Raw genomic sequence first — 27,327 nt, forward strand, 5'->3', positions numbered from 1 at the left:
GAAATACTGACACTTAATTTTCCTTTCAATTGCCACAGAAAACATTAAAATCTTTTATTTTGTTACAGAGGAAAAATACAATAATAGGTGGAGGCAAAGGGGAAAAGGGAATTGGAAAAGAAAAAGGCTAGAGCGGAGGGAACAATCGGTTCTAAATACACAAAGTAATATATAACTTTTTTATATTAATTTTATTTTTAAATTTATATAGATTAAAGTTTGTTTTATATTTTTTTTTTTTAGAAGTATTACTGTCGGTAGTAACCGACGCCATGGCCTCGGTGGCCTCTGCCGTGCTGAAGCACACGGCTGCCACTCCAAGCGGGTACCAGTGGCGAGGGGGCTCTAGGAGAGGCCGAGGTCGTGGCAGGGGAAGGGGGGGAGGCTAGAATAGGTTTTAATTTTAGTTTAATTTAATTTTTTATGTTATTTATTAAGTTATAGTTAAGTTATTTAATTAAGTTAAGTTAATTAAAGTTATTGATAGTATATAAGTTAAAGTTATGTAGATAGTAAAGTCCAGTTTAACGATACATTAGAATGGTCATCCGTCAAAACACCAGCATTCTACCTGCCAAACAATGTCATCCACCTTCTATTTACATTGTTTGGCAGGTGGAATGATGGTGTTTTGACGGGTGACCATTCTAATATATCGTTGCACTGGACTTAATAAGTTATTGCGTTTTATTATTTTTTAATAAAAAAAAACAAATAAATAGTTTATTATTTATACTGGATTGCCTGTATTATTCTAAAAGTGAAAGTCTTTTGAGAAAAGTGTGAAAGGGTTTTTTAACTTTAATAATATCCTAAAGGCAGGCTATAGACTGCGCTATATCTGTGTTATACTTGTATATTGCTCACTGAATTAAACTAAACGCTATAAAAATACGCAATGAAAATCTTAGAACAATGAAAACGTTTCAATGTTCTAAGTTGACAATACACAAATGTTCACAGTAGCTTCCAATTTCTCATAAGTAAATAAATAAAAAATCCATTAAACTTTATTTTTTTGTAGTAAGCAAGTGGAGCGTTTCTATAGATAATTTTAACTCATACTTACTACTGGTAAGAGATGTGTTGATAAATGATTGAATAGTTTTTATTTTTTAAAAAAGAGTCTCAAAGAAGTTTTTCCGTTAGTTGTTCTGTAATATATCTGAGTGAACAAAAAATAAAAATAAAATGTATGTGATATTTAAACATCATAAATCTAGAGCTTCCATGGAAGATCATTTTTATATTTATATATGTGATGTTCATTGGTGTTTCTGAAATGCAATAAAACTCTATAGTAATAACACGTATATATTATATATAATTATATCTTAACAAAATATAAAAATATTGATATTGGAATCATAAACAAAAAGCATTAAGAATTAAAATCTACTGTATTCGAAATTGGTTATTTGTAATCTATTATTTAATTTTTAGTCAAACCTCAGGCTTCATAAGTTGACAGCGAAAGGGAAAATAATTATTACAACAACAATGAGAAAATGTAATTATAAAATTATCTAGAATTATGAAATTTTTTACTCCATTTTATTTCTCTTTTCAGAAACACTAGTATTGGTAAATTCTTCTGCGGCGGCCTCTGCTAATATAGTATGTGTAGCCGTCGGATAAGGAAGGGTAGGGTGTCGAGGAGGCGGGTATAGGGCATATACTTCTCTCGTAGGTTCTTTTTTCTGTAATAATTAGACAATTAATTTTAAAAAATTATATGAAAGCAACGTTGTACCTATATTCTCCACAGGTTGGCAGTCTATTTTTGGAAAGAGCGGTACCAGAGTTGTATCAAAGTAGTAATATCGTCTTCAATCTTAATTTCCTAAATACAATATAATAAAGAATATATGATAAAAAAAATATTAAATTACTATGACAAAACATTTGTCACAATCAGAAGATAATGTTGCTGAAAAAAGAATTTTATTTGTTTAAGAATCATCCAGGACTTGAGAGGCACTTGTCAGAGCGAAAATCAGTTTTTTGTAAATCGCGAATTAATTACATCAACTTTCTCTAAAAAATTCTTAATAAATTAACATAATAATATCTCATATTTCTATCATAAACGTTTATAACGAAAACTGATTTTACGAGGTTATGCTGTTTTAAATTAATATAGCATATTTAAACAAAACAGACATGGTCTGTTGATTTGCTATTTTTACAGATAAACCATACATTTCCATATCACATTGAAAATAAACCATGAAATATAAATTAAAGAATTAATTGTGCTTAGTAGCCACATAGCAAAATTATATGTTTTACAGATAAATATGAAATTGTATAGTTTACTCTCCCAGAGAGACTTTTATATTTAAATATATATTTAAAAATATATATAAAACTAGAAAAGGGATTTTCATTGAGAAAGCGAATGATTAATAATAAGCCATGCCAATAGCACAAGGCACTTCTACAATTATCTACTATTTACCACTCACTAATCTTTATACTCCGACTTTTGATACCTCAAGACTTATTAATAGCAAAAGTTGCCTCGCCGAATGAAAAATCCGTCACCCATTGCAATAAGTAATTACATGCATTATAACAAATTGGCCATTAAGCTAGGTTTAATCACTTATCGCATAAGATGACTCTAATATATAAAGATATCACGTAGTGAAATCTTTTGGGGGGCGGGAGATCATAACCTAGTATCTAAATCGAAGTGCGTCAAGAGTTTTGGTTACAGTCGGGCCGGATAACCCCTGGATGCATGTTGAGCTAGAAGTGTGAGTAAACTGATGTTTTATTTGCTTGCAATGCAAAACTCACTGCTCATACTATTTGAATACTACTTTGCTCATTTGTAATTTTGTTTATGTTAAATAGGTTTGTCCTAATATTTTAAGAAAATTTAGCATTTTTCTAAGAGCAATAAGTATACATCTTCTAAAGTGTTATCAAACCCAGACATTCTAGTTATGCGATTATCATCACATTTCCACCATTGATCGTTATAATTAACTATAGATGTATAATGACCAGATCCAATGGTGTTTCCATGATGCTTAACAACACTTTTTACTCGGAATATTTGCTCATCCAAAATAACACTTTCAGAGGCAAAATTGTAAAATTTGGTATTTATCTTATTCCCTTGAGGGCCAATTCTCTGAAGACATACTACCAAATATTTATGGCATATAACCACTGAGCGTGTTTTTAGATTATTGTTACAGTATGGGCATAATCTATCAGAGTCTTTTAGCATTAACATTGAATTAAAATCAATTAAATTGCCACAGTTTTCAGGAAAATAAAGAAAATGAGTGTATATTATTTGTTCATTTTCATTCATATTAATATTACAGTTTTGACAATTTAAAAGTTCATGACCATTAGCTTTTATGAAAATGCTAAAATCATCTGCATCTAATCTTCTGATTAAAGATTGACAAAATGATTGAGCGTCCATTTGTTGATTTACAGCAAAATTTTCACCATTTCACCAATTTTGGTCAGCATAATATCATTTAGAATACTGTTTAGCGCTGTATTTCGCTTTGAAATGGAAAAGCGAAATTCAGGTAAACATAAAAATGACTGTACGATGCTATTTGCATAACAGGATACCATATCGGTATTTAATAAAGCAGGCGGTTTAGTAAATAAATTGGGGTTGTTTTCGTCATCTGAACTAATATCTACTACCATATTGTCATTATTATCTTCTACACTTTGGTAAGTAGAGATACCCAATGAATTTTGTGTTGGTAAAATTTGCATTTGCTTGGTATTAAATTTTAGTTCAGTAGAGCCTTTTGTAGATTGTTTATTTTTATCAACGTTTTGTACCTGCTTGGGAATAAAACCTTTATCATAAATACTAACCACTAGTGATTTATGGTGACTATACACAGTATTGTAAATATTGTAACTCAAATTATTAAAATTACTAAAAAGCCAATCAATTTGAGTTTTTGATTTTGTAGTTGATTCGCCAACACTCAATTTGCAACTTAAACCTTTAGATATTAAACAATTTTTCAAACCATTTTCATTTTGATTGATAATATCTTGATTAAAATCACCGATGATTAGGATATCACTTTGTTGATCAATAATCTCTTCCAAACAAAATTTAGCATGTGCAATGCTCAATTTTGGAGGAATATAAACTGCTATGACATAAATTTCATTCAAGTAAAATGTGATTGCTTGAAACACTATACCACAGAAATCTTTGGTGTATTTTTTCACTGACTTTATTTTTGCTGATACATTTTTTTTCTTGAAACAAATTATGACAAAGGGTTTACTTACAGTTTGATCGTTATTCAGGTTGGCAAACACTTCAAAATCATTTATTTTTAAATTTTGTTTCTTTTTAAGTAACCAGGTTTCAACAAAAATTAGGAAATGTGCGTCTTTAAAAATGGGATTATTTTTTATAAAATTAAAATTTTTTGGTAGACTTTGCACATTTTGATAAGCAATAATGTATTTGACATTAGAATCATTAAGATACTGAGTGTCATACCTGGATGTTATAAGTTTGTTTTCTTGCATATTTACCAGTTCTTTATAAGCAGCATCCTTTTCGGTTGCCGGTTTAGGGGCCTTAAACTTACCAATGATGTAGAGGCCACTTAGCTTTGTGGCCCGACTACAAGCAACATAGGTACTGGTTATCGTCATGCGATTTCCAATGTGAACAGCCACCTGTTTGTAGGTGGCACCTTGACTCTTGTGGATTGTAATTCCTTCACTGATTACAAGAGGAAACTGAAGACGCTCAACGTGAACATTGCTGCCTTTTTGAATTTTAACAGCTCTGGCAGCTCTTTCTATGGGCGTCCAAGTGTATAACACACCCATAGACTTCCTAAGGGATTCGTTTCTCTTGCGGCATTCCTGGCCTGACTTGGAATCGAAGAACTCCATCCACACTCTGAATGGAATTTTACTTCGGTCATAGTCTATTTGACGTAGGATGCCTGTTGCACCATTCACTATTCCATCACTGGTGTCCACATTCATTGAAATCATATATTTGGCATCTACCTGCAATATTAAATTTAACATTAGGCCAAAACTCTCCCCCTTTTTTAAGCTTTTTGCGTGTTCCAGAAATAAATTTTTTAGTCGTTCTGAGCAACTCCCTTTGATAACGTCTCTGGCTTGACTTACGGCTCGCTCGGTTTTAAATGTAGACAGTTTCATTTCATTGAATGCATCTACTTCTGCATTGGTGCAAAATAAATGCATAGTGTCTTCAGGAATTTGGTCAATACTGTCGACTTCCCTGGACTTGATCAATTGCACATCTTCGTCGGTCATTTTACCAAACGCCATATTATTGAGGGCAACTGCAAAAGACTTATCTTCACTCTGTCTCATTATTTCTGAAAGTTCAAAATATTTAAAATGATCCCACAGATACGTTCCGCATAATTCTTTATACGGATTTGTTTTTACTGGGCAAAAAATATAAATATCCCTTACTGGGGGTAATTGACGATTATCGCCGCATAAAATTATTGAAATATTTCCAAAGATGGCGTCAGATTTAAAGATTTGCTGCAATCTACTGTTAATATGGTCAAACAATCTGGCGCCAACCATGGAATATTCATCTATGATAATTAATTTTAAGTCATACAAATTACAATATATAGTATTAACGGTGTCATGGTGTAACGGAATTAGTTCTTCACCATACTGACTAACGGGTAACGATAATGCCGCATGTAAGGTTATACCCCCGATATTAAATGCCGCTTTACCTGTAGGCGCACAAAGTAACACTTTTAAACTTTCAGGATTATTTCCCGGTATTGAGTTGAAATGGCGCAATAACGACTGGGTTATTGCCGTAATCAGGTGACTTTTGCCTGTACCTGCTGGACCACTAAGTGTGCAGTAGAAAGTTTCCCCTTCAATTAGACTGTCTTGCACGACATTAAGGAACTGATACTGCTTGTGATTCAGTTTGCTTATGAGGGCTTCATACTCTGAATCGCTTATCTGATGAGGCGTTGGAAAAGCGATATGTTTTACTGGCGCTTCGTCGTCTTTCTTATCGATGATGTGATTGAATGGATCATAAATGGGGTTGTCTAGTCCATAAGGCATAAACTCATCATCGATTTCTCCACCGAATCCACCATCGTCTAATTGATTTGATTGGTCTTCGGCAAGTTTCAGTGCTTCGTCGATTACCTGTTCATCTAAGACATTGAACTTTTGTCGATTTGCAACAATCTCTTGGTATCGATCTTTGTATATGGTCTGTTGATCAATGTTCTCATTTTCAACTTCATCCACTTCATTTCTCCATGGGATGTATAGCATTATTTGTTCCCTATAATAGTTAAGAGGGTCTTGCTGAAGTCCATAACTACGGTAGGCTAAAATTTTAGCATGACCCCTTTTAACTAAAACGCCACTTCCATCTTTTAAGGGTAAACCATTAGTCTTTGTTTGTGCTTGTTTCTTAAAGAAATCATAATAGGCCGCAAACTCAGCCAAACATATGTTTTCCATCTCATCAGGCCGCTGTTCATAGTGTTCTATAAGACCATCACAATAAATATTGGGATCGTCATTGTCCATTTCTTTAAGTTGTGCTAATGGTTTCAACATTTTTGTCCTTTCCCTGATTGGATTTGTATGGATGTATACATAGGAGGTACAGGTGTCATGCATTGGTAGTTGTAACACGCTGTAGGCGGCTTCCTGGGCACTTACTTCGCTCGCATTTAAGAAAGCTGCTGCAAGAGATTTAAGTTTGCCCTTAACATCTAAATTACCTTTTTTAATTTCTTCCATAGTCTTCATTAAAATATCAGATACACCTCTTTGGGACTTATTGATATAGTTGACTATGTAGGTGCAACAACCATATGGCTCAAAAACTAATTGAATGTCCATGTTGCTCTTCATTATGGAGAACATTTCAGCATTAAAGTTGTTAATAAATCCATCTTTTGGCAGCCTTTCTAAAAATAAAGTGGTTTTAAATATGTTGTGCTGTATAACATTAAGATACTCATCCTTAGACATACCAAGGTCAGCCAAAAAGTTTTCGAATGATAAATCTGGTTTATCTTTAAGCCTACGCTTTATCATTAAAAACTTTTCAGGCATGGCCTTACGTAAATCCGCTTCCTTGGTTTTGTCAATTTTTATTGGCGTTAGAATTACCGATTTATCCATTGGAAGGTATGGGATACCATACCTGCAAACTTTGTGTCCCCGCACTTCTTTTTGACACGATTTAGAATGATGATGCGTATTAAACTGAATTATATCACGGACACTTTCTAAATCACTATTACAGGTAATATACCTGTTCGCGAATTCGGCACACTCTTTGAAACTTTCTGGTGTTTCTTGGAATTTTGGAGCATTTGATAACCACAATAACCCGTGAACATGAGGAGACCCACGATGTTGAAATTCTATGCGGTAATAATGATGCTCTATGGGATTTTGTTTAAAGGGTCCATTTTGGCTCTTCATATGTTTAAATAGCAGTTTGAACCGATAATCAAAGTATCTGGCACAAGTTATCGGATCTGTTCTAATTAAGCGAGTTTTTTCTAAGTAGGGCATACTCGCGGCCTCCTCTAGAGTAACATCTTTTTGATCAACAACTTGTGCTAATACCTTGATTAATTCGGGCCATGCTGTTTCGGCTGCTGACACGGTAAAAAACAGTGTGGGGATTCCAAATTGGCGAATCATACACAGTAATTTTGTCTTTTCGTGCTTCCAATAAGCAGGTGAACCTGCAATTCTACTAAGAAAATGGAATCCCATGTCACTTCGAATCAGCTGGTCTAGAAAATTTGCTTGTCTTACTTGTCCAGCTGTATATTTTCCATCCTCATTCCTCTTTTTTCTGAGACATGTTGCAATTGCACTGGATAATTGGATTAGTTGACGTTTTTTAAATGTATACAACAGATAGTCTGTCCTTGCAAATCGCCTGTCTTTGTGCTGGAGTTGTATTTTCGTCTGGTCAGAATAGGAGAATTTTGTAAGAAATTGCTTAGCATGTCCACAGAAAAGTGTAGGAAATGAGAGTTCATCGCTAAACTGGTCAAGCATCAAATGTATTGGCGTTTTACCTTCTCCTGGGGCAAAACAAATATTTTCTAGGTTACATTTGTCAAGCAAAGTTTCTTGGCCCCCAGGATTTAAAGGCTCTTCTTCTTCATCTAAGAATTCCTCTAAATTGTATAAATTGTTTTTTTCAATTGAAGATTCTTTTTGAATATTTTTATCGTCATTCTTAGATTCTAGGGGCACTTCCATTGTTTCGAAAAACGCATTATCGAACAATTCTTCAAAATTTTCACTACACACTGTTTTAGAATCCAGTTCCACCACTTTTGAGCCTTCATTTAAGATCTGTGCAGAGGATTCTACTTGAGATCTTAAGTAGCCATTAATATTTTTTTCCCAATCATCTGATTGCTTTATGCCTTCTTGTATGTAAAGAGGTTGTTGACACAAAAATTTTGCCGCTTTTAGAACAACTGCGGGCCGTATGGTTTCCAGGAGATAATCATTTTTATAATTCATTTTTCTCTTGAGCTTAACCTGAATAGTTTGTGTCTCCTCTACATTTCTAGGCAATAATTTGGTCGAAGTATCTATATTTATAGGGACATTGACTATTTGGCCAGTTATGTAACACTGTCGTGCATATCCTACCTGTCGAATTTGCATGAAAGGTAACCTGGCCGACACCATCCTTTCTTCAAGGATAGTCAGATCTTTTAGCTCAACTGGTATAGGGTGAACAATATTATGATTGCCGGACCAGAACTTTGGCAATTGTCCTTTATAAATATTTGTTGAGCAAGAGTTGCAAAAGAAAACCCCATCATTGCAAATTTGTGTAGTGAATTGGTTTCCAAATTTGTTTTCTAGCATTTGTAGATCTATTTTTCTACATGAAGTGGGAAACCATAATCGCAAACAACAACTGCAAACAATGGTGGGGCCTTCTCTTAATGCTAGTTCAAACTTGGTTGGGTGATTGGTTCTAGTAGGTTCTGGCTTCTTTTCAATTTTATCTATAGGTGATATTTTTTTAAAGGAATCATTAACTTTTTGTTTCTTTTGAGTGACAATTTTTGATGACAATGCATCATTGTCATCAATAACCGACAATGATTTTCGCTTATTAAACTGTGTTACAACTTCATTAAATTTTACCTTGCTGGTACTATCCTCTGGAACCATATCTTTGGGCAACTTTTGTTGCAAATTTATAGGCTTACCAGGAATTTCTAAATTTTCCTTTTTGTCACCACTGTCTTTCTTTACCATCTTGCTGGACATATATTTTTCTTTATTCTGGAGTCTTGTTGTTTTAGCAGACTTCTTACTCATTTTTGGCATCTAAAAATCCATTGAACATACTTTAATCATAATCCTAGCTTTATTTTTGTAATTAATTAATTTTAAATCTATATCGATCTGATGTTCTATAAGAATTTAAAGACTTTCTCTGATTTATGATTTTAGGTTTTATTAAGAATTGATATATATAGAACTTACAATATATAGAACAATACGATAAACTGAATGAATGAAATAAAGTATCTAGGCTTTATAATTAATATTAAAAAATTAAGTATCTTTCAATAAGATGTAAAAGATTGTAAAAGTTTTTTTTGTCAAGAATTTTCGAATATGTTTAGCTTTTTGCAAGGTTGACAATATTTAAAACAATTCTCTAGCTTCATTCTGAATATTGCTCTACTTTTTATATTTAACCTACAATTACATAATTAGTAAGAAGAGGAGGAATTCATTTGTGTTTTCCTCAAAGTTGAATTGATTTCCATCTTGTAAAAACGAACAAAACCTCAATAATGGTGTCATAATTTTATTTTAGTTATTAAAATAGTAATTTAAATGCAGTGTGTTGATATTTGCGATTTTATAATTTACTACTTAGTATTTCCTAAAATTAATAGTTTTTTAACAGTAAGAAACACAATAAGATTATTAATATTAGTAGACACACACATATGAGTAATAAAGGCACTTTTTAAAAATGTCAATAATTACCCAGGAATAATTTAAAAATTAACTTATATTACATAAATTAGCATAATTGTCATGAAGAATACTTTATATTATAAGATAAGACTCACAATAAATTATTGTAATTATTGTAATTAACTGCAAGTAGATTGACAACAATTAGTTTTAATTGATGCTTTAGGAATAACTTTTAAAGTTACCATAAATACTTTTAAAAACACCACTAGACTAAAAAAAAATTATATGTAAAAATGTTTCTAGTTTTGTTTCATACAATAAATTGTTTTACATTTTATGTAATTAAAAATTAATTTACACCTTCGAGTATGCATGTTATAAAAAACCGTTATTTAAATCTTTTAAAGCTCTAAGTAGTCTAACCTATATAACCTATATATGAAAACTCTAAAGAAAAGAAGAATCGAATCAGACCTATAGCATGCACATCTTTTACATCTGTAATCATATATTTAGGATAATGGATTTTAAAACTGTGTAAAAGTTATAATATTGATAATATATAATTTGGATAAAACTTACCTTTGCTTTTGTAGATTGGAACTATGGAAGACAAATACTATAGGATGCAATGAGTAAAATTTTTCCAAAAACCTTGCTTACTTGCTTGGTTTGTCAATGGAGCACAGCACTTTTAGATCTAATCAGTTTAATAAGTGTTGGGTGCTTCAGAATCTAGAAATGAAAGAATATAAACGTCTAACTAAAAACTGTTCTAATATTCCTCAAAATTAGCACAAAGGACACATTAAGAAATTCCAAAGGAACTCCAACTACTCTTATGATGCAAAAACGGAATATAAAATGAATGTTTAAATTGTTTTTTTTACCTATCCATATTTATAATATAAATGGTTTTTAAAATTACTGTGTGGTCATTAAGCAATTCACCTACCCAACGATTATCAGATTTTTTTTGATTGCTTAGCAAGCTTACCTTAAATCGATTATATTAAAAGAAAAAAATCCTTGAATGAACCACTTTTTAAAAAAAAAACGATAATTTACGTTGTATTCGACCATATACAAATTTGTTATGCTTCTATTTACTTATGAACACAATAATATTAGAAATATACTATGGTATTATCTTGGGCTAACGACTTTTCTATTGATCTAAAATATTTTTATTTTGTTCCTCAATTAAGTAAATAAAAATATAACAATATAAAAATAAGACTTTTTGTTAACCACATTGTCTTGTTTACTTTTAGAACGTTGACGTTTATAGTGTCAAATATCAAATTATTAACATATCCTGTTCCGAAAAATTGAACAAAATCTTCCACATTGACAGATAATATAACTTATGACAGATAATATACTTAAATTAATATAAAAACTTACCTTTGATTTTGTAGAATAAAACTAACTGGGCGAAACAGAATCTAAAACATTCAATGAGCCAAATCTGTCAAAACACTGCTTGTTTATGGACTTTCAATCGCCAGCACAATAAAACTTAACTGCTTACGCCTCCAAATCACTTACCTAAAAATGACAAACAAACAAACTTATAACTAAAACCGATTAATATAACTTCGAAATAATTAATATTTCTCAAAATAAGCACAAAATAAACCTTAAAAATTTCCCGAAAGAAATTTTATAACGCTTATAATGCACAAAGGAATATAAAATGAATGTTTATTTACGCTGGTTACCCCGGATACCGCTCCATATACGTTTATTTGTCAAAAGCACGGTTAACTTTGTCCTTGTATTTTAAGGTGCTTCTATGTAGCGATGATTTAATGGAGTGATTCGCAACAGCGACATTTAAGCGTCGTCGTCACTGACGAACTTTTTTTTGCTAGGTTTGGGTTATTTTATTATGTTCATTTTAGGATTTTATGAATAGGTTTCTGGGTTTTTGTATATAATATTAGTGTTATAATATTTAATGTTATTATTGTAATATTTAATATTAATATTATAATAATAGTTGATGTTAACCATTTTTGCCTTCAATGGTGTTTGAGATTCGTGGTGACCATCAACGTAAACTTGTCAAACGCAATATTTTTATAGAAGCATTTTTTAAAATTTAGATTTCCTTTATCAAGTCTAATTTCTTTTTTATTTATAATTTAATCGACATAGTGAAGAAAATGCTTTTCTTATAAAAATGTTAAAATACAAAATGTTAGTAATTATTCAAGAGCTACTAAACAACGTTAATGGTCAGGGATCATGACTATACATTTAGTTGAAAAAAACATAAGTGTTTGACTAAAAACATTTATTGCTAATAAATAAGTTTTGTAAATATAAAGTCTAAAAACTTATTTTCAAAACAATTTATTAGTTGTATCCTAAATAAACCATACATACCAAATAAACCAACAAAACTAATTTTTTTTTGATTCAAAATCGAAGGGATCGTATACCCGCGAAAAATTTTGAAAAAATGGTTTTAATTTTTTCTTAATTAATAATTATACAGTAATACCATTCATAAGTACCATTCAAAAAGCAATAAAAAAGCTTTATGACATCATTGTTCATAATTTATAGAAATGCCATAATATTCAGAGAGGGTTTTTTATTTTTCGAAAAATTTTGAAAAAATGGTTTTAATTTTTTCTTAATTAATAATTATACAGTAATACCATTCATAAGTACCATTCAAAAAGCAATAAAAAAGCTTTATGACATCATTGTTCATAATTTATAGAAATGCCATAATATTCAGAGAGGGTTTTTTATGTATTGGAATAGAACAAACGGGTTTTTACGTCAATGTTTTTATTTTACTTTTTTATTTTGAAAAGCAGTTATAATAAAATTAAAACAGGTTTAACAGAATAAGGAATAAAAGATGCTATCGGCAAATTGAATCAAAACTTTAGAAATCGAGATATTAGTAATGTGAAAAAGGAACACGCTTTTCCCACGGTACCATTTTTTTAAATTAAAATGACTATTGACTAATGACAAATTATAATGTAAGCCCTAAGTTGGTAATTTCCAGCAAAAAAACCCAAGAGAAAAATATTTTGATTTTGCTCCAAAATTGAAACGGGTATATCCACAAAAAACTTCGGAAAAACGCTTTTTATTTTTTTTTAAATCAACCATAAGACTGACAACGTTTTATCTTTCACAAAAAATATGAGGAATATTACGAGGTACCCAAACGTTGAAACGAATCGATTCCAGCTATCATCAAATCGGAGAAAATGGAGAAAAACCATGAAACATAAATATCGAATTATCAAGGGTCCTCTGGAAAAATTATCTTACTATAAGTTTTTTTATCCTTCTCTATCATTTACTACTTTTAAGACCTTCAAAAAAGATTATTACCGATTTGACTCTAAAATAAACGGAAAATCTATTTCTTTGCATTTTTTGATTTTGAAGCAAAATCCGGGCTCAAAAAGAGCATTTTTTCAAAATATGCTCCGAATTAAGAATTTCTTTTTTTGTGGTTAAAAACCATTGAAAAACTAATAAAGAAGCTCTATGACAAAATTTTCCACGATTTATACAAGGGCCATAATATAAAGGGAAAAATTAGATCCCATAAGAGTCTATGTATAGGGATAAGACAACCGGGTTTTTACGTCGATTTTTAAAATTTTTCAGTTTTATTTCGAAAGCCAATTGTAATAAAATATAAAAAGAATTAACAGGAGGAGAATAAGGAATAATAGAAACCATCAACGAATTGAATCGAAGCTATAGAAGTCGAGATATTAGTAAAAATGTGAAAAAAAAAATAAAAGAAAACTCGTTTTTTTCCCACGGTAGCATTTTTTTTCTTAAAATAATAAGCGACAAATTATAATGTAAGCCCTAAGTTGGCAATTTCAAGTAAAAAAACCCAAGAAAAAAAAAATTTTTTTGCTCCAAAATCGAAAGGGGTATAGCCATGAAAAATTGTGAAAAAATGGTTTTTATTTTTTTCTAAATAAACTATATCTCTGACAACTTTTTGTCTTAAACAAAAGTTTTCGGGAATATTACGAGGTATCCGAATGTTAAAACGAATTGATTCTAGCTATCACAGAATCGGAGAAAATTGTAAAAAACTATTAATCATAAATATCGAAATATCAAGAGCCCTATGGAAAAATTTCAATTTTTTATTTTTTTATCTTGTACTACTTCAGGATACCTTTCAAAAAGGTTATTATGGATTTGACTCTAAAATAAACAGAAAACCTATTTCTTTGCATTTTTCGATTTTGAACCAAAATCCGGGCTCAAAATGAGCATTTTTTCAAAATATGCTCCGATTTCAAAAATTTTTTCTTCTAGTTAAAAATCATTCAAAAACTAATAAAAAAGCTTAATAACAAAATTTTCCACGATTTATACGAGTGCCATAATATAAAGGGAAATATTAGGTCCCACAAGAGTCTATGTATAGGGATAAGACAACCGGGTTTTTACGTCGATTTTTTAATTTTTTTAGTTTTATTTCGAAAGGCAATTGTAATAAAATATGAAAAAAATTAACAGGATGAGAATAAGGAATAATAGAAACCATCAACGAATTGAATCGAAGCTATAGAAGTCGAGATATTAGTAAAAATGTAAAAAAAAATTAAAGAAATCTCGTTTTTGCCCACGGTACCATTTTTTTTCTTAAAATTAAAATCGACAAATCATAATGTAAGCCCTATGATGGCAATATCCAGTAAAAAAAAACCAAGAAAAAAAAAATTTTTTTTTGCTCCATAATCGAAAGGGGTATAGCCATGAAAAATTTCGAAAAAACGGTTTTTATTTTTTTCAAAATAAACTATAACTCTGACAACTTTTTGTCCTAAACAAAAGTTCTAGGGAATATTACGAGGTATTTAAATGTTAAAACTAATTGATTATAGCTATCACAGATTCGGAGAAAATTGTAAAAAACTATTAATCATAAATATCAAATTATCAAGAGCCCTATGGAAAAATTTCAACTTTTTATTTTTCTATCTTGTACTACTTCAGGATACCTTTCAAAAAGGTTATTATCGATTTGACTCTAAAATGAACAGAAAACCTATTTCTTTGCATTTTTCGATTTTCGAACAAAATCCGGCCCAAAATGAAAATTTTTTCAAAACATGCTCCAAATTCAAAATTTCTTTTTTCTGGCTAAAGACCATTCAAAAAGTAATGAAAAAGCTTAATGACAAAATTTTTCAAAATCTATAATAATGCTACAATATTATGAAAGAAGATAAGTTCCCTTTAAAGCCTATGTATTCGAACAGATGATTTTTTATTTTTTTTTTTGAATGGCAAATTTAAGAAATAATTTAACTAATTAAGATAAAAGGAATAGGGTAATACAAAATATTATCTACAAATATATACATATCATCTAATAGCAAATTTTAATCAAATAGGAAATTTTGACAGTCACGTGACCCTAGAACTTAATATTTTAAAATTTTGTAAGAAATCAATAATTGCATCCTAAATAAACCCCAAATTTCAAATTTGAACCCAATCGGATTAATAGCAAAAAAGTTATGGAAGTCACGTGACTTTAAAATTCAATATGTCAAATTTCTGTCATAATTTATTACTTGCATCCTAAATAAAGCCCAAATACTATATTTCAACCCAATCGGATCAATAGCAAAAGAATTATGAAAGTCACGTGACTTTAAAATATAATTTGTCAATTATCTGTCAAAATTTATGGATTGTGTCCTAAATAAAGCATAAATACTAAATTTGAACCCAATCGGACTCATAGCAAAAAAGTTACAATAGTCACGTGACCCGGAAGTCAAATGTCAAATATCTGTCAAAAATTAATAATTGCATCCTAAATAAAGCCCAAATACCAAATTTGAACCCAATCAGACCAATAGCAAAAAAGTACCAATAGTCACGTGACCTGGAAGTCAAATGTCAAATATCTGTGAAAAATTAATAATTGCATCCTAAATAAACCCCAAATACCAAATTTCAATCAAATCGGACAAATAGGAAGAAAGCTAAGGTAGTCACGTGACCTTAAAACATAGTCATGTCAAATATCTGTAAAAATTTATTAATCTTATCCGAAATAGGTACTAGGTACCAAATTTCAACCAAATCGCACCAATACCAAAAAAGTTATGATACTCGACTAACCTTAAAAATCAATAATTTCAAAAAAATTTTATTTATAACCCAAAAGCAATGTTTAAGAATTGTTAACATTTATTAATAATAAACTAAATAGTAAAAACTCACCTAATATCTAAATTTTTATTTTAAATTAAATAGATCATTACGACTGACCCGTGTATATATTCGAATAATTTTAATAAAATAATAGGGCAAATTTCATTTCGTCTCACCCCGGTATAAAACCACTGACTTTTCAAAAAAACGGCATTTTTTGAAGACGTCAAAATGTTTGCCGAATTTTCCTGGCCGCAATACACAATTTCCCCAAATGATATGCACAGATTCGGAAAGCCCATTCATTTTCTGATTCGGTGCTTCCTTTCCCTGATCGTTTCCGGTTCATTTTCATTCATAATTTTACAAAAAACCCAACCAAGTCCCAGCCACCTGTCACGAGCAAAAAATTTTTAACCACAATGCGTCAAAGTATTGTTCCCACTAGCCATTTCATCAGAGTTTAGGTTGACACCTCCAATTACCTGCAAAAACGCAAAAAAATGGACTTTTTTCATAAAATCGCATTTTTCGGGTACTTGTACTATCGCTGGAACCCTGAAATTTTAGTATGTGTTGTAAAACAAAATTTCGGATCCTTTAGATGTTGTTTGATCTTTTCACCATGTACAGGGACGCGGCAAATGAATTAAACGCGAAAATTCGAATTGCTCAGAACCTATTAAATTTGGAAGATTGTAATTTTACACAAATAATGAGGTTATTAAAGTATTTAATGCCTGAGAATATAAATTGTCCAGGTGCAACCACTAAAAAGTTATTAAATAAAATGTGATTTTCGGGTCGGACCTTCATGGGTAAAGTTCATTATTGCTCGCCCTGTATGGTTCCCAAAAATTTCGGTTATATGCCATATGAAAGGTAAAGGATGAAGTTATTTTTTGAAAAAAAAAATTTTCCCAAAATAAGTATCGTTTGGCGGAAAATCCCAAAAAACTGAAAATGCCAGAACTCGTAAAATAAATTTTTTACAAAAAAAAGCTCCAAGTATGTCAAATCTCTTATAAAATAAAGTCTTTTCGCCGAAACAATTTTTTTATAAAAATTTTTTTTTAGCCTCTGGAGAAGTTTGAATTTTTTTTTTAGTCACTTTTGTTCGCTTATAACAACTCACCCTGTATACCGATCGGGCCCAAAAAGTATACAGACATGAATTACTATAAAGTCTTTTAGGCCTAAAAATTTCAATTTTTTTGACAGCGTTAAAATTGAGATCTCGTGCAAAAATGAATTTTGACCCGTTTTTTTACGAATTTTTGACTTTGAGACAGTACCGCTCCGTTTGGTGGTACCGGAAAAAAAAATTGTTTACGGATCCATCATTCCCAATGTGTTGAGAGACCCTATGCCAAATTTCATCGTTTCGCTAGCCATACAGCCAAAGATATGAATTTTTATTTCCAAAAAAACACGATTTTTCGGACCCGAGGTCGCGTGCATAATATAGTCTGCGACTATATAACAAGTATAGTCGCTTCGCTCCTATACTTTTGGTCCGTGGGGACCAGTTTGGAACCTTTAGGCCTTGTCTGTGAATGGCTATAAAGGAATTCTTAAAAAAAAACAAAAATTATCAAGTGTACCAACGTTTATATGCCAGGGAAAGAGATGACCAGTGGTTGGGGTATCATGCTTCAAAGAACCATAATGTGTTATATAGTCGCGTTGTATGTCAATATAATGTGTTATTATGTCAAATATCTGTTAACGTTTATTAATTGCATCCTAAATAAACTCTAAATACCAAATTTCAACCCAATCGGATTAATAGCAAAAGAGTTACAGTGTCACGTGACCTGGACCTCAAATGTCAAATATCAGTCAACATTTATTAATTGCATCCTAAATCAACCCCAAATACCAAATTTCAACCCAATCGGATCAATAGCAAAAGAGTTACAGTGTCACGTGACCCGATTCTCAAATGTCAAAAATCTATCAAAATGTAATAATTGTATCCTAAATCAATGCCAAATACCAAATTTTAACCCAATCGGACACATAGCAAAAAAGTTACAATAGTCACGTGACCCAAAACTCAAATGTCAAATATCTCTCAAAAATAGTAATTTCATCCTATATAAAGCCCAAATACCAAATTTGAACCCAATCGGACTCATAGCAAAAAAGTTTTAATAGTCACGTAACCGGGAAGTCAAATGTCAAATATCTGTCAAAATTTATTAATCTTATTCGAAATAAACCCTAGGTACCAAATTTCAACCAAATCGCACAAAAAACAAAAAAGTTATGATAATCGGCTAACCTTAAAAATTAATAATTTCGAAAATTTTTTATTTATATCCCACAACCAATGTTTAAGAATTATTAATATTTATTTTTAATAAACTCAATAGTATAAAACTCATCTAATATCTAAAACCATCTTTTAAATTAAATAGATCATTACGACTGACCCGCGTATAATAGGACAAATTTCATTTTGATTCACCCCGATATAAACACACTGACATTTCAAAAAACGGCATTTTGGCAACGAAGACGTCAAAATGATTATTTGATTTAATGGTCTCTTAGAAATAATACAATACAAACAGTAACTATAGTTGAACGATACAAACAGCGTTCCTAACAACCATTGTTTGAATTTTATTTTGGCTCATTTCGTACCATGCAAGCAATGGACGTAGACGCAATGGCCGAAAGCCTACAGGCGATCATGGAGTCTGTACCGGTAAGAATTTAATTAGATTATATTTTAAATTAGTTATTCGTTATATTTTATCGAATAGTCGGAACCTCAACACAATTCAAGACCACCCAACCCAAGGCAACCCAACCCAAGCCCACCCAACCCAACCCAACCAAATCCTCCCGACCCAACCCAACCCACCGAAGCCTCCCAACCCACCGAATCTTCCTCCCAACGCAATAGTAAGTATAAAATTCACTGAGATATTGCCATTTTTATTTTCTTTCTAATTTCCGCGGAAAACATTAAAATTCTTTATTTTGTTACAGAAGAAAATAATAGAGGAAGAAACTGGAGAGCGAGGAGTAGCTACTGGAATAGCAGGGTCCATAGGCGTAGAGAGCGGGCCAATCTTCACCAACAAAGTAATATATAACGTTTTTATATTGTATTTAAGTTTGTTATATATTTTTTTTCTTTCAGAAACGCTATTGTCGGCCGTGACGGACGCGGTGGCCAGTGCTATTCTCAAGCACACAAATAAAGGAGGCTACAGGGGCAATTTCCGTGGTCGGGGCAGGGGACGAAATTAATTTTTTTTTTTAATTTTTGATTTATGATTTTTTTTAAACATATTGTAACGAAATTCGGGAACACACCTTTATTGTCAACGTCAAAAACACTAACCTAACTCGCCTTGACTGTCGTTTAATTGTTTCCAAGGTCAAAACTGACTAAACAATTAAAACTGAATGATTTGTCACGAAGCGCGTCCTTTTTAAAACCCGATGGAACAGTTTCGAAATATTTAGAATTATCTTCATTGTTTTTGCCCAAAGAGACCAATAATTTTAGGAGAATACTGACAGTCAAAGCAAGCAAGTATACAAATTCTAGAAAATTAGAACTACAGGGATTTACAATAATATAACCTAAATAACCTAAATTGGGGCCAAAATGGGGCTCTCAAACAAGATGAACTACTTAAAAACTAAACACTATAGATGAAAATAATAAACCAAACGTAAGTAGAACCCTAAAGAAACCCTACGAATCAACTTTAACTACAGAATACTAATAAAATTGTACAAAAACTAGCAGAATAATTAACGTATTTACATTTTCATAATACTGCTCCCCTCTTAAGTTTGATCGTCCCGATCAAACATGGGACCACCTGAGTCATGATAGGGCGCTAGCCGGACGATGTTTACAATTTTCATCTTCGCTGTCGGATGTCGTTGGATACGGTACACCACGTCGTTGATTCTGGTGACCACATTGAATGGACCTTCCCAATCCTTCTGGAGCTTTGGTGACTTGCCCTTCGTCCTCCGTGGATTGTATAACCAGACTTTATCCCCAGGATTAAAACCGGTAGAATTTGCCTTTATGTCATAACGTGATTTCATTCTGTTACTTTCTAGATGAAGTTTATCCCGTGCTTGTTCGTGAACAATTTGTAAACGCTCTTGTAAATGGTCGACGTACTCCTCAAGGGTTTCAGATTTATGGGGTCTTCCAGTAATAATGTCCAAAGGTAAACGAAGTTCATCACCGTAGACAACTTTTGCCGGGCTTTTTCCAGTTGACTTGTGGATAGAAGAACGATATGCCAATAGGAATGGTTGTATACAGGTATCCCAGTCGGTTTGCTTAGAGTTTACTACCATCTTTAAATAGGTTTCAAATGTGCGGTTAAATCTTTCAACCATTCCATCAGACTGAGGGTGTAGTGGGGTTGTACGGGTCTTATTGATTCCCAGCAACTGGCATACTTGTTGGAATATTTGTGACTCAAAGTTCCTTCCTTGGTCTGAATGTATTTCTCTGGGTACACCAAATCGACAAATCCAGTTCTGGAACAGCACTTCAGCTACTGTCGTTGCTTCTTGGTTTGGAATCGGATACACCTCGGGCCACTTACTAAAGTAATCCATAGCAACAAGAGCATATCGGTTTCCGGAGCTACTAGTAGGAAAGGGTCCTGCTACGTCTATGGCAATTCGTTCAAAGGGTGCACCAACAAGATACTGCATCATCTTTCCTCTTGTCCGGGTTTTTGGGCCCTTGCTTGACGAACACTGCTCACACTGTCGGCACCAGCGTTCAACATCTTGATGACTGTTCAGCCAGTAAAACCGTTCTCTCACTTTTGCCAAGGTCTTACTAACTCCAAAATGTCCTCCGCCGACACCACCATGAACAGCTTCAAGGACTTCCGGAATACGTTTTCGAGGAAGGACTGTCAGATATGTCTTTTCTTTTCCATCTACGCTCTCCCAGACTCTTTTTAATAATCCATCTTTTATAACCAATGAATTCCATTGAGACCAATAAGCTTAAAGTTCTGGAGATTTGTCAGAAATGTCTTTCCATTCTGGTTTTGAAATTTCTCGAGATTTCAGTTCGTAAATAAGACCAAATACTGGGTCATCACACTGATCTTGGATTAAACTAGCTACATCCCACTCTTTAGAACTGTGAAGGCCAATACGATTACAAGTAAATATCTCTGGATGCTGTTTTGATTCCTTTTTAAAACAATGTTGACATGTTTCAATACAGGGTCTTCTCGATAAAGCATCGGCATTTTGGTGATATGCGCCTTTCCTATGTTCTATTGTAAAGTCATACTCTTGTAATCGTTGAAGCCACCTTGCTATTTGTCCTTCGGGATTTTTAAACTGAAACAGCCATTTCAACGAAGCATGGTCGGTTCTAAGGATAAATCGTTGACCATACAAATATTTATGGAAATGTTCAATAGCTTTTACTGCTGACAATAGCTCTCGTCTGGTGACACAATAGTTTCTTTCTGGTTTTGATAACGTTTTACTGAAATAAGCTATCACGTGCTCGCCATCTTCATATTTTTGTGATAGAACGGCCCCAATTCCAACATTACTCGCATCGGTATCCAAAATAAAAGGTTGTCCAGGAATCGGATATGTTAAAATTGGAGATGTGCATAGTGCTCTTTTTAACCGTTGAAATGCTTCTTCACAGTCTGTTGACCAACTAAATACCATTTTGTCCTCCGTGAGCTTATGTAGAGGCTTTGCAAGATTAGCGAAATTTCTTACAAATCTTCTGTAATAGGTACAAAGGCCCAGAAAGCTTCTTAACTGGTGTTTATCAGTGGGTCGTGGCCAATTTTCGATTGCCTCTACTTTATCTGGATCAGTCTTGACACCTTTTTCTGATATTACATGGCCAAGGTATCGAACTTCTTTTTAAAATAAGCAACATTTTTTAGGACTTAGCTTCAGGTTGGCCTCTCGCAGTTTAACAAATACCTCTTGAATATTCTTTAAATGATCTTCAAATGTTTTTCCCAGTATGATGACGTCATCCAGATAAACTAAACATGATTCCCAAGTCATTCCACGTAAAACTGTTTCCATAAGTCTCTCAAACGTAGCTGGAGCATTGCAGAGTCCAAAGGGCATTACTGTAAACTGCCAAAGTCCCGTTCCAGTCGAGAATGCGGTCTTTTCTTTATCTTCTGGATGCATCTTTACCTGCCAGTATCCACTCTTTAGATCGAGTGTTGAGAACCATTGTGAACCTGATAACGTGTCCAGGGTGTCGTCAATTCTTGGTAGGGGATAACTGTCTTTCTTGGTAATGTCATTCAGTCGCCGATAGTCTACACAAAATCTAGTGGATCCATCCTTTTTCTTTACTAGCACAACTGGAGATGTCCAAGGACTCTGAGAAGGTTCTATCACTCCTTGTGTCCTCATTTCTTGAAGCATTGAGGAAACTTCTCCTTGTTTAGCTATCGGAATTCTTCGAGGTGCTTGTTTAATCGGAGCATTGTCTCCAGTGTTAATTCGATGCTGCACCAAATCAGTTCTTCCCAGGTCATTATCGTGCAAGGAAAACACATCTTGATTTTCTTCAAGAAGACGTCGCAATTTACTACACTGGTCCATGGTTAAATTGGCAGATGATTCTTCAAATAGGTTTTGTAAACATACAGGAAAAGGTCTGTTTGAATAACGACTTCTATCAGCATTTTTCATGACTGCCACTACTTCAGAGCATACGCCAATGTTCTCTCCTTGTTTCAGGTGTTGATCATATCCTTTTAAATTTACCATTCGAACCAAAACAGTAGATTTCTTCTGCGTAGATAAAGTCTTGGCTGGAAAAATTCCTTTACCGTATAGTTTGCAGTTTTCCATGGGCTCAATCAAAACAGTTTCTCCCTCTTTTCCTCCAGTTGTAGCATTAATCACCACCTCTGAATTTGCTGGTATGGTAATATCCTTGAATAACTTAACGACTCTGGTATTTACTTTATCTTCATATAGGTGGTGCATAAAAATCTCTTCATTTCTCGTCGTCAATATCCGGTTATATACATCCATTTTAAACTGCTGAGCATTCATAACATCTAATCCTAATATGACATCATCCATGATTTCTGCCACTAATACTGGCTGTTGAAATGTTGTTAAGCCAATGGTGACTGTAGCTTCATGCAATCCAAGAATCGGGATCCTTTTTCCATTTGCAGACTCCAGAATTAAATTGGGTGGTGCTGAAAGCCTACAGTGTGCTACGATGTTCGGCTTCACGATAGTATGACTTGATCCTGTATCCACTACCATCTCACATTCACGGCCGCATATTTTTCCCGGTACTACCAAGCTCTCTCCAGGATGTGGCAGCCGGTTTAGTCTTATACGTGGGGCTTGGTAGCACCCAGCCAGCTTGCGCCCCATAAAGCTGACTAGTTGAAGTTTTCCTGGTTCCTTGGATCTCTTAAAGGCTTCGGGCATTGACGTTTAAGGTGCCCCTCCTCATTACAATTCCAGCATTGCAATGGTCTTTTAGGTTTCCTCGCTAATAATGATTCAATCTTCTTTAGGCGATCTTCGAGATCACTTTCCGGAGTTCTGATTTGTCTTATTCGTGTCTGCCTTCTAGTTGCTTGAAAAGCTGCCTCATACTCTAGTCCATGGGCCAAAGCTTCTGAAATACTTTTATGATGAGCCATCCTTAGGGCGTGGTTAGTATCTGGATCTCGAACTCCGTCAATAAAATAATTTATAGAAATTTGTTCTCGGAACTCTGTTGGGGCTGAAGGGTAAGCCAGATTTACTAATCGAGCAACATCGGCCTCAAACTGTTGAAGTCCTTCCTCGGGTTGTTGTCTTCTAGATTTCAATTGAGCCTGGTACACTTGTTGTAGATGGGCTTCACCGTATCTCATCTCTAAGGTACGCACCAGTACGTCGAAATTGAGCTGATCCTCAGATGGCACCATTCTTAATATTTCTGTAGCTTCTCCTCTAAGGCTTAGCTTAAGATTGATTGCCTTTTCTTCGTTATCCCAGCGATTTCCCCTAGCAGCGGCCTCAAATTGATTTAAATAGGTACTCCATGCTTCTTTGCCGTCGAATTTTGGTGGCTTTACTTTCATCATTGTTTGCATTCTAGGATCGGGATAAAGAGGGGTCTGTTTTACTTTCATCTCTAGTTCTTGGATCTTTTTTTGTACTTGTCCCAATTCTTCTTCTACTGTTGCTTCAAAGTTAGTCATTAATTGTTTCTGATTCTTCTCCAGATCTTCTTTAAGTTGTAAAACTCGTTCCTCTTGTTTTCTGTCTCGTTCTTCCTGCTCCTTTTTAAGATTATCTTTTAAATTCAGTAAGTCATCTTTCATGGTTCGAATCAGGTCTTCATTTTCTTTCTTCAGGTCAGATTTAATTGTCTTAAGTAAATCTTCCTGTTTCTTATCTCGCTCTTCCTGTTCTTCCCTCTGTTTACGGTCTCGTTCTTCTTGTTTACGGTCTCGTTCTTCTTGTTCTTCCTTTTGTTTACGGTCTCTTTCTTCTTGTTTGCGGTCTCGTTCTTCTTGTTCTTCCTTCTGTTTACGGTCTCGTTCTTCTTGCTTGCGGTCTCGTTCTTCTTGTTCTTCCTTCTGTTTACGATCTCTTTCTTCTTGTTTGCGGTCTCGTTCTTCTTGTTCTTTCCTCTGCTTACGCTCTCGTTCTTCTTGTTCTACTTTTTGCTCGTCAAACTTCCTCAATAGCAGCTCCATCAATTTCTCGGTCTCCATCTTGGCCTGAGTTCTTGTTAAAGGCATCCACTAAAATGAGCTTCCAAATATCCTTTACTTCTGACACCAATTGTAACGAAATTCGGGAACACACCTTTATTGTCAACGTCAAAAACACTAACCTAACTCGCCTTGACTGTCGTTTAATTGTTTCCAAGGTAAAAACTGACTAAACAATTAAAACTGAATGATTTGTCACGAAGCGCGTCCTTTTTAAAACCCGATGGAACAGTTTCGAAATATTTAGAATTATCTTCATTGTTTTTGCCCAAAGAGACCAATAATTTTAGGAGAATACTGACAGTCAAAGCAAGCAAGTATACAAATTCTAGAAAATTAGAACTACAGGGATTTACAATAATATAACCTAAATAACCTAAATTGGGGCCAAAATGGGGCTCTCAAACAAGATGAACTACTTAAAAACTAAACACTATAGATGAAAATAATAAACCAAACGTAAGTAGAACCCTAAAGAAACCCTACGAATCAACTTTAACTACAGAATACTAATAAAATTGTACAAAAACTAGCAGAATAATTAACGTATTTACATTTTCATAATAATATTATATATATTTTATATAAGTATCGTTGTCTTATTAAAAAACTATAAAACATATGAATAGACTGGATATTCTGTGTACTGGATTGCCTGTATAATACTAAAATGTGATGATAATACTAATGTGTGAATGTGATCTTTTGAGAAAAGTGTAAAAGGGTTTTTTTAAATTTCATAATATGCTAACAGATGGCCACTGACTGGGGTATATTTGTGTTATACTTGTATATCGCTCGTTAAATCAATTTAATCAACTAAAAATAGAAATATATGTTACTGCAATGCACATTTATGTTACTCCAACAAAAACGCTCCTATATAAAGTCCAGTGCAACGATATATTAGAATGGTCACCCGTCAAAACACCAGCATTTTACTTCTCAAACAATGTAAATAGAAGATGACATTGTTAGGCAGGTGGAATGCTGGTGTTTTGACGGGTGACCATTCTAATATATCGTTGCACTGGACTTTACATACATCCTATAGTCATACATTCATCGCTCTCAAATATTCCAGTCTAGGGCCACCTTAAACCTGAAAATTCAGGCAACATATATCTCTAATATCATCCCATATATGTTGGCAGAAAATAAAAATCTTGGATTTACTGTTAAAATAATAAAAAAGGAGAATATTCTTCAAATGATGATTAAAGCTGTCAATTTCACATTAACAAATATCGAAAATTCAATAAAATTAAATTTTCCTTGTTATAAGCAAGTGGAGAATTTTTATATATAATTTTAATTATTACAAGTAAGAAATGTGTTGGTAATTTATTAAGCAGTTTATATATTTTAACCAAGAATTTCATAGAACTCTACTTGTTTAGTTATTATGTTATGTAATATATAAATTATTGACACATGATAAGATATTATGCCTCTTTTAAGAAATTAACACAAAATTTAGCATATAAATCTTAATTTATTATGGTCACACTATAAAATCTGACTGATTAAAAAACTAAAAGGAATTAGAGGATAATTATCACGGTAACATTGATAAACGTAACTATAAAAATATATGGAATTATAACATTTTTTTATTACATTTTTTTTTCTCTTCAGAAAACACTAGTATTGTTAATAAGTTCTTCTGCTCTCCCATGCAGGGTGTCGAGGAGGCGGGCATAGAGCATATACTTTTCTCGTTAGGTTCTTTTTTCTGTAACAAAAGGCATAATTAGATAATTTATTTAAAAAAATGATATGAAAGCAATGTTATACCTATATTCTCCACAGGTTGGGTTGGGCTTAGTTGGGTTGGGTTGGGTTGGGTTGGATTGGGCTTAGTTGGGTTGGGTTGGGTTGAGGAGGCGGGCATAGGGCATATACTTTTGTCGTTAGGATATTTTTTCTGTAACAAAAGGCATAATTAGATAATTTAATTATAAAAAATGATATGAAAGCAATGTTATACCTATATTCTCCACAGGTTGGAAGTCCGTTTCTGGAAAGAGCGTTACCAAAGTAGTAATATCGTCATCAATCTTAATTTCCTAAATACAATATAATAAAGAATGTATGGTTAAAAAAAAATAAATATTAAAATATTAAATTACAATGACAAAACATTTGTCACAATCAGAAGATAATGTTGCTAAAAAAAGAATTTTATTTGTTTAAGAATCATCCAGGACTTGAGAGGCACTTGTCAGAGCGAAAATCAGTTTTTTGTAAATCGCGAATTAATTACATCAACTTTCTCTAAAAAATTCTTAATAAATTAACATAATAATATCTCATATTTATATCATGAACATTTATAACGAAAACTGATTTTACGAGGTTATGCTGTTTTAAATTATTATAGCATATTTAAACA

General features: G+C 32.8%; 1 protein-coding gene across 7 annotated transcripts in view; it reads right to left on the reverse strand.

The window, feature by feature from the left end:
• Positions 1-1,753: 1,753 nt before the first annotated feature.
• The window catches only part of LOC126748056 (uncharacterized), a 1,030,708-nt gene continuing 1,005,134 nt past the window's right edge, over positions 1,754-27,327 (reverse strand). For 2 of the 7 annotated variants that reach the window (XM_050457055.1, XM_050457054.1), the window contains exons 6-7: positions 4,514-6,865; positions 1,754-1,843 (exon numbers count right to left, since the gene is read on the reverse strand). In XM_050457055.1, the coding sequence (XP_050313012.1) occupies positions 1,810-1,843; positions 4,514-6,865 (2,386 nt within the window). In that variant the 3' untranslated portion in view covers positions 1,754-1,809. Of the gene's footprint in view, positions 1,844-4,513; positions 6,975-26,527; positions 26,668-27,327 lie in introns of those variants that run through there. The other 5 variants (XM_050457058.1, XM_050457053.1, XM_050457057.1 and 2 more) reach the window with 5 other exon arrangements.

The sequence above is a fragment of the Anthonomus grandis genome, chromosome 21, assembly GCF_022605725.1.
Source record: "Anthonomus grandis grandis chromosome 21, icAntGran1.3, whole genome shotgun sequence".
Classification (NCBI taxonomy): Eukaryota; Metazoa; Arthropoda; class Insecta; order Coleoptera; family Curculionidae; genus Anthonomus; species Anthonomus grandis.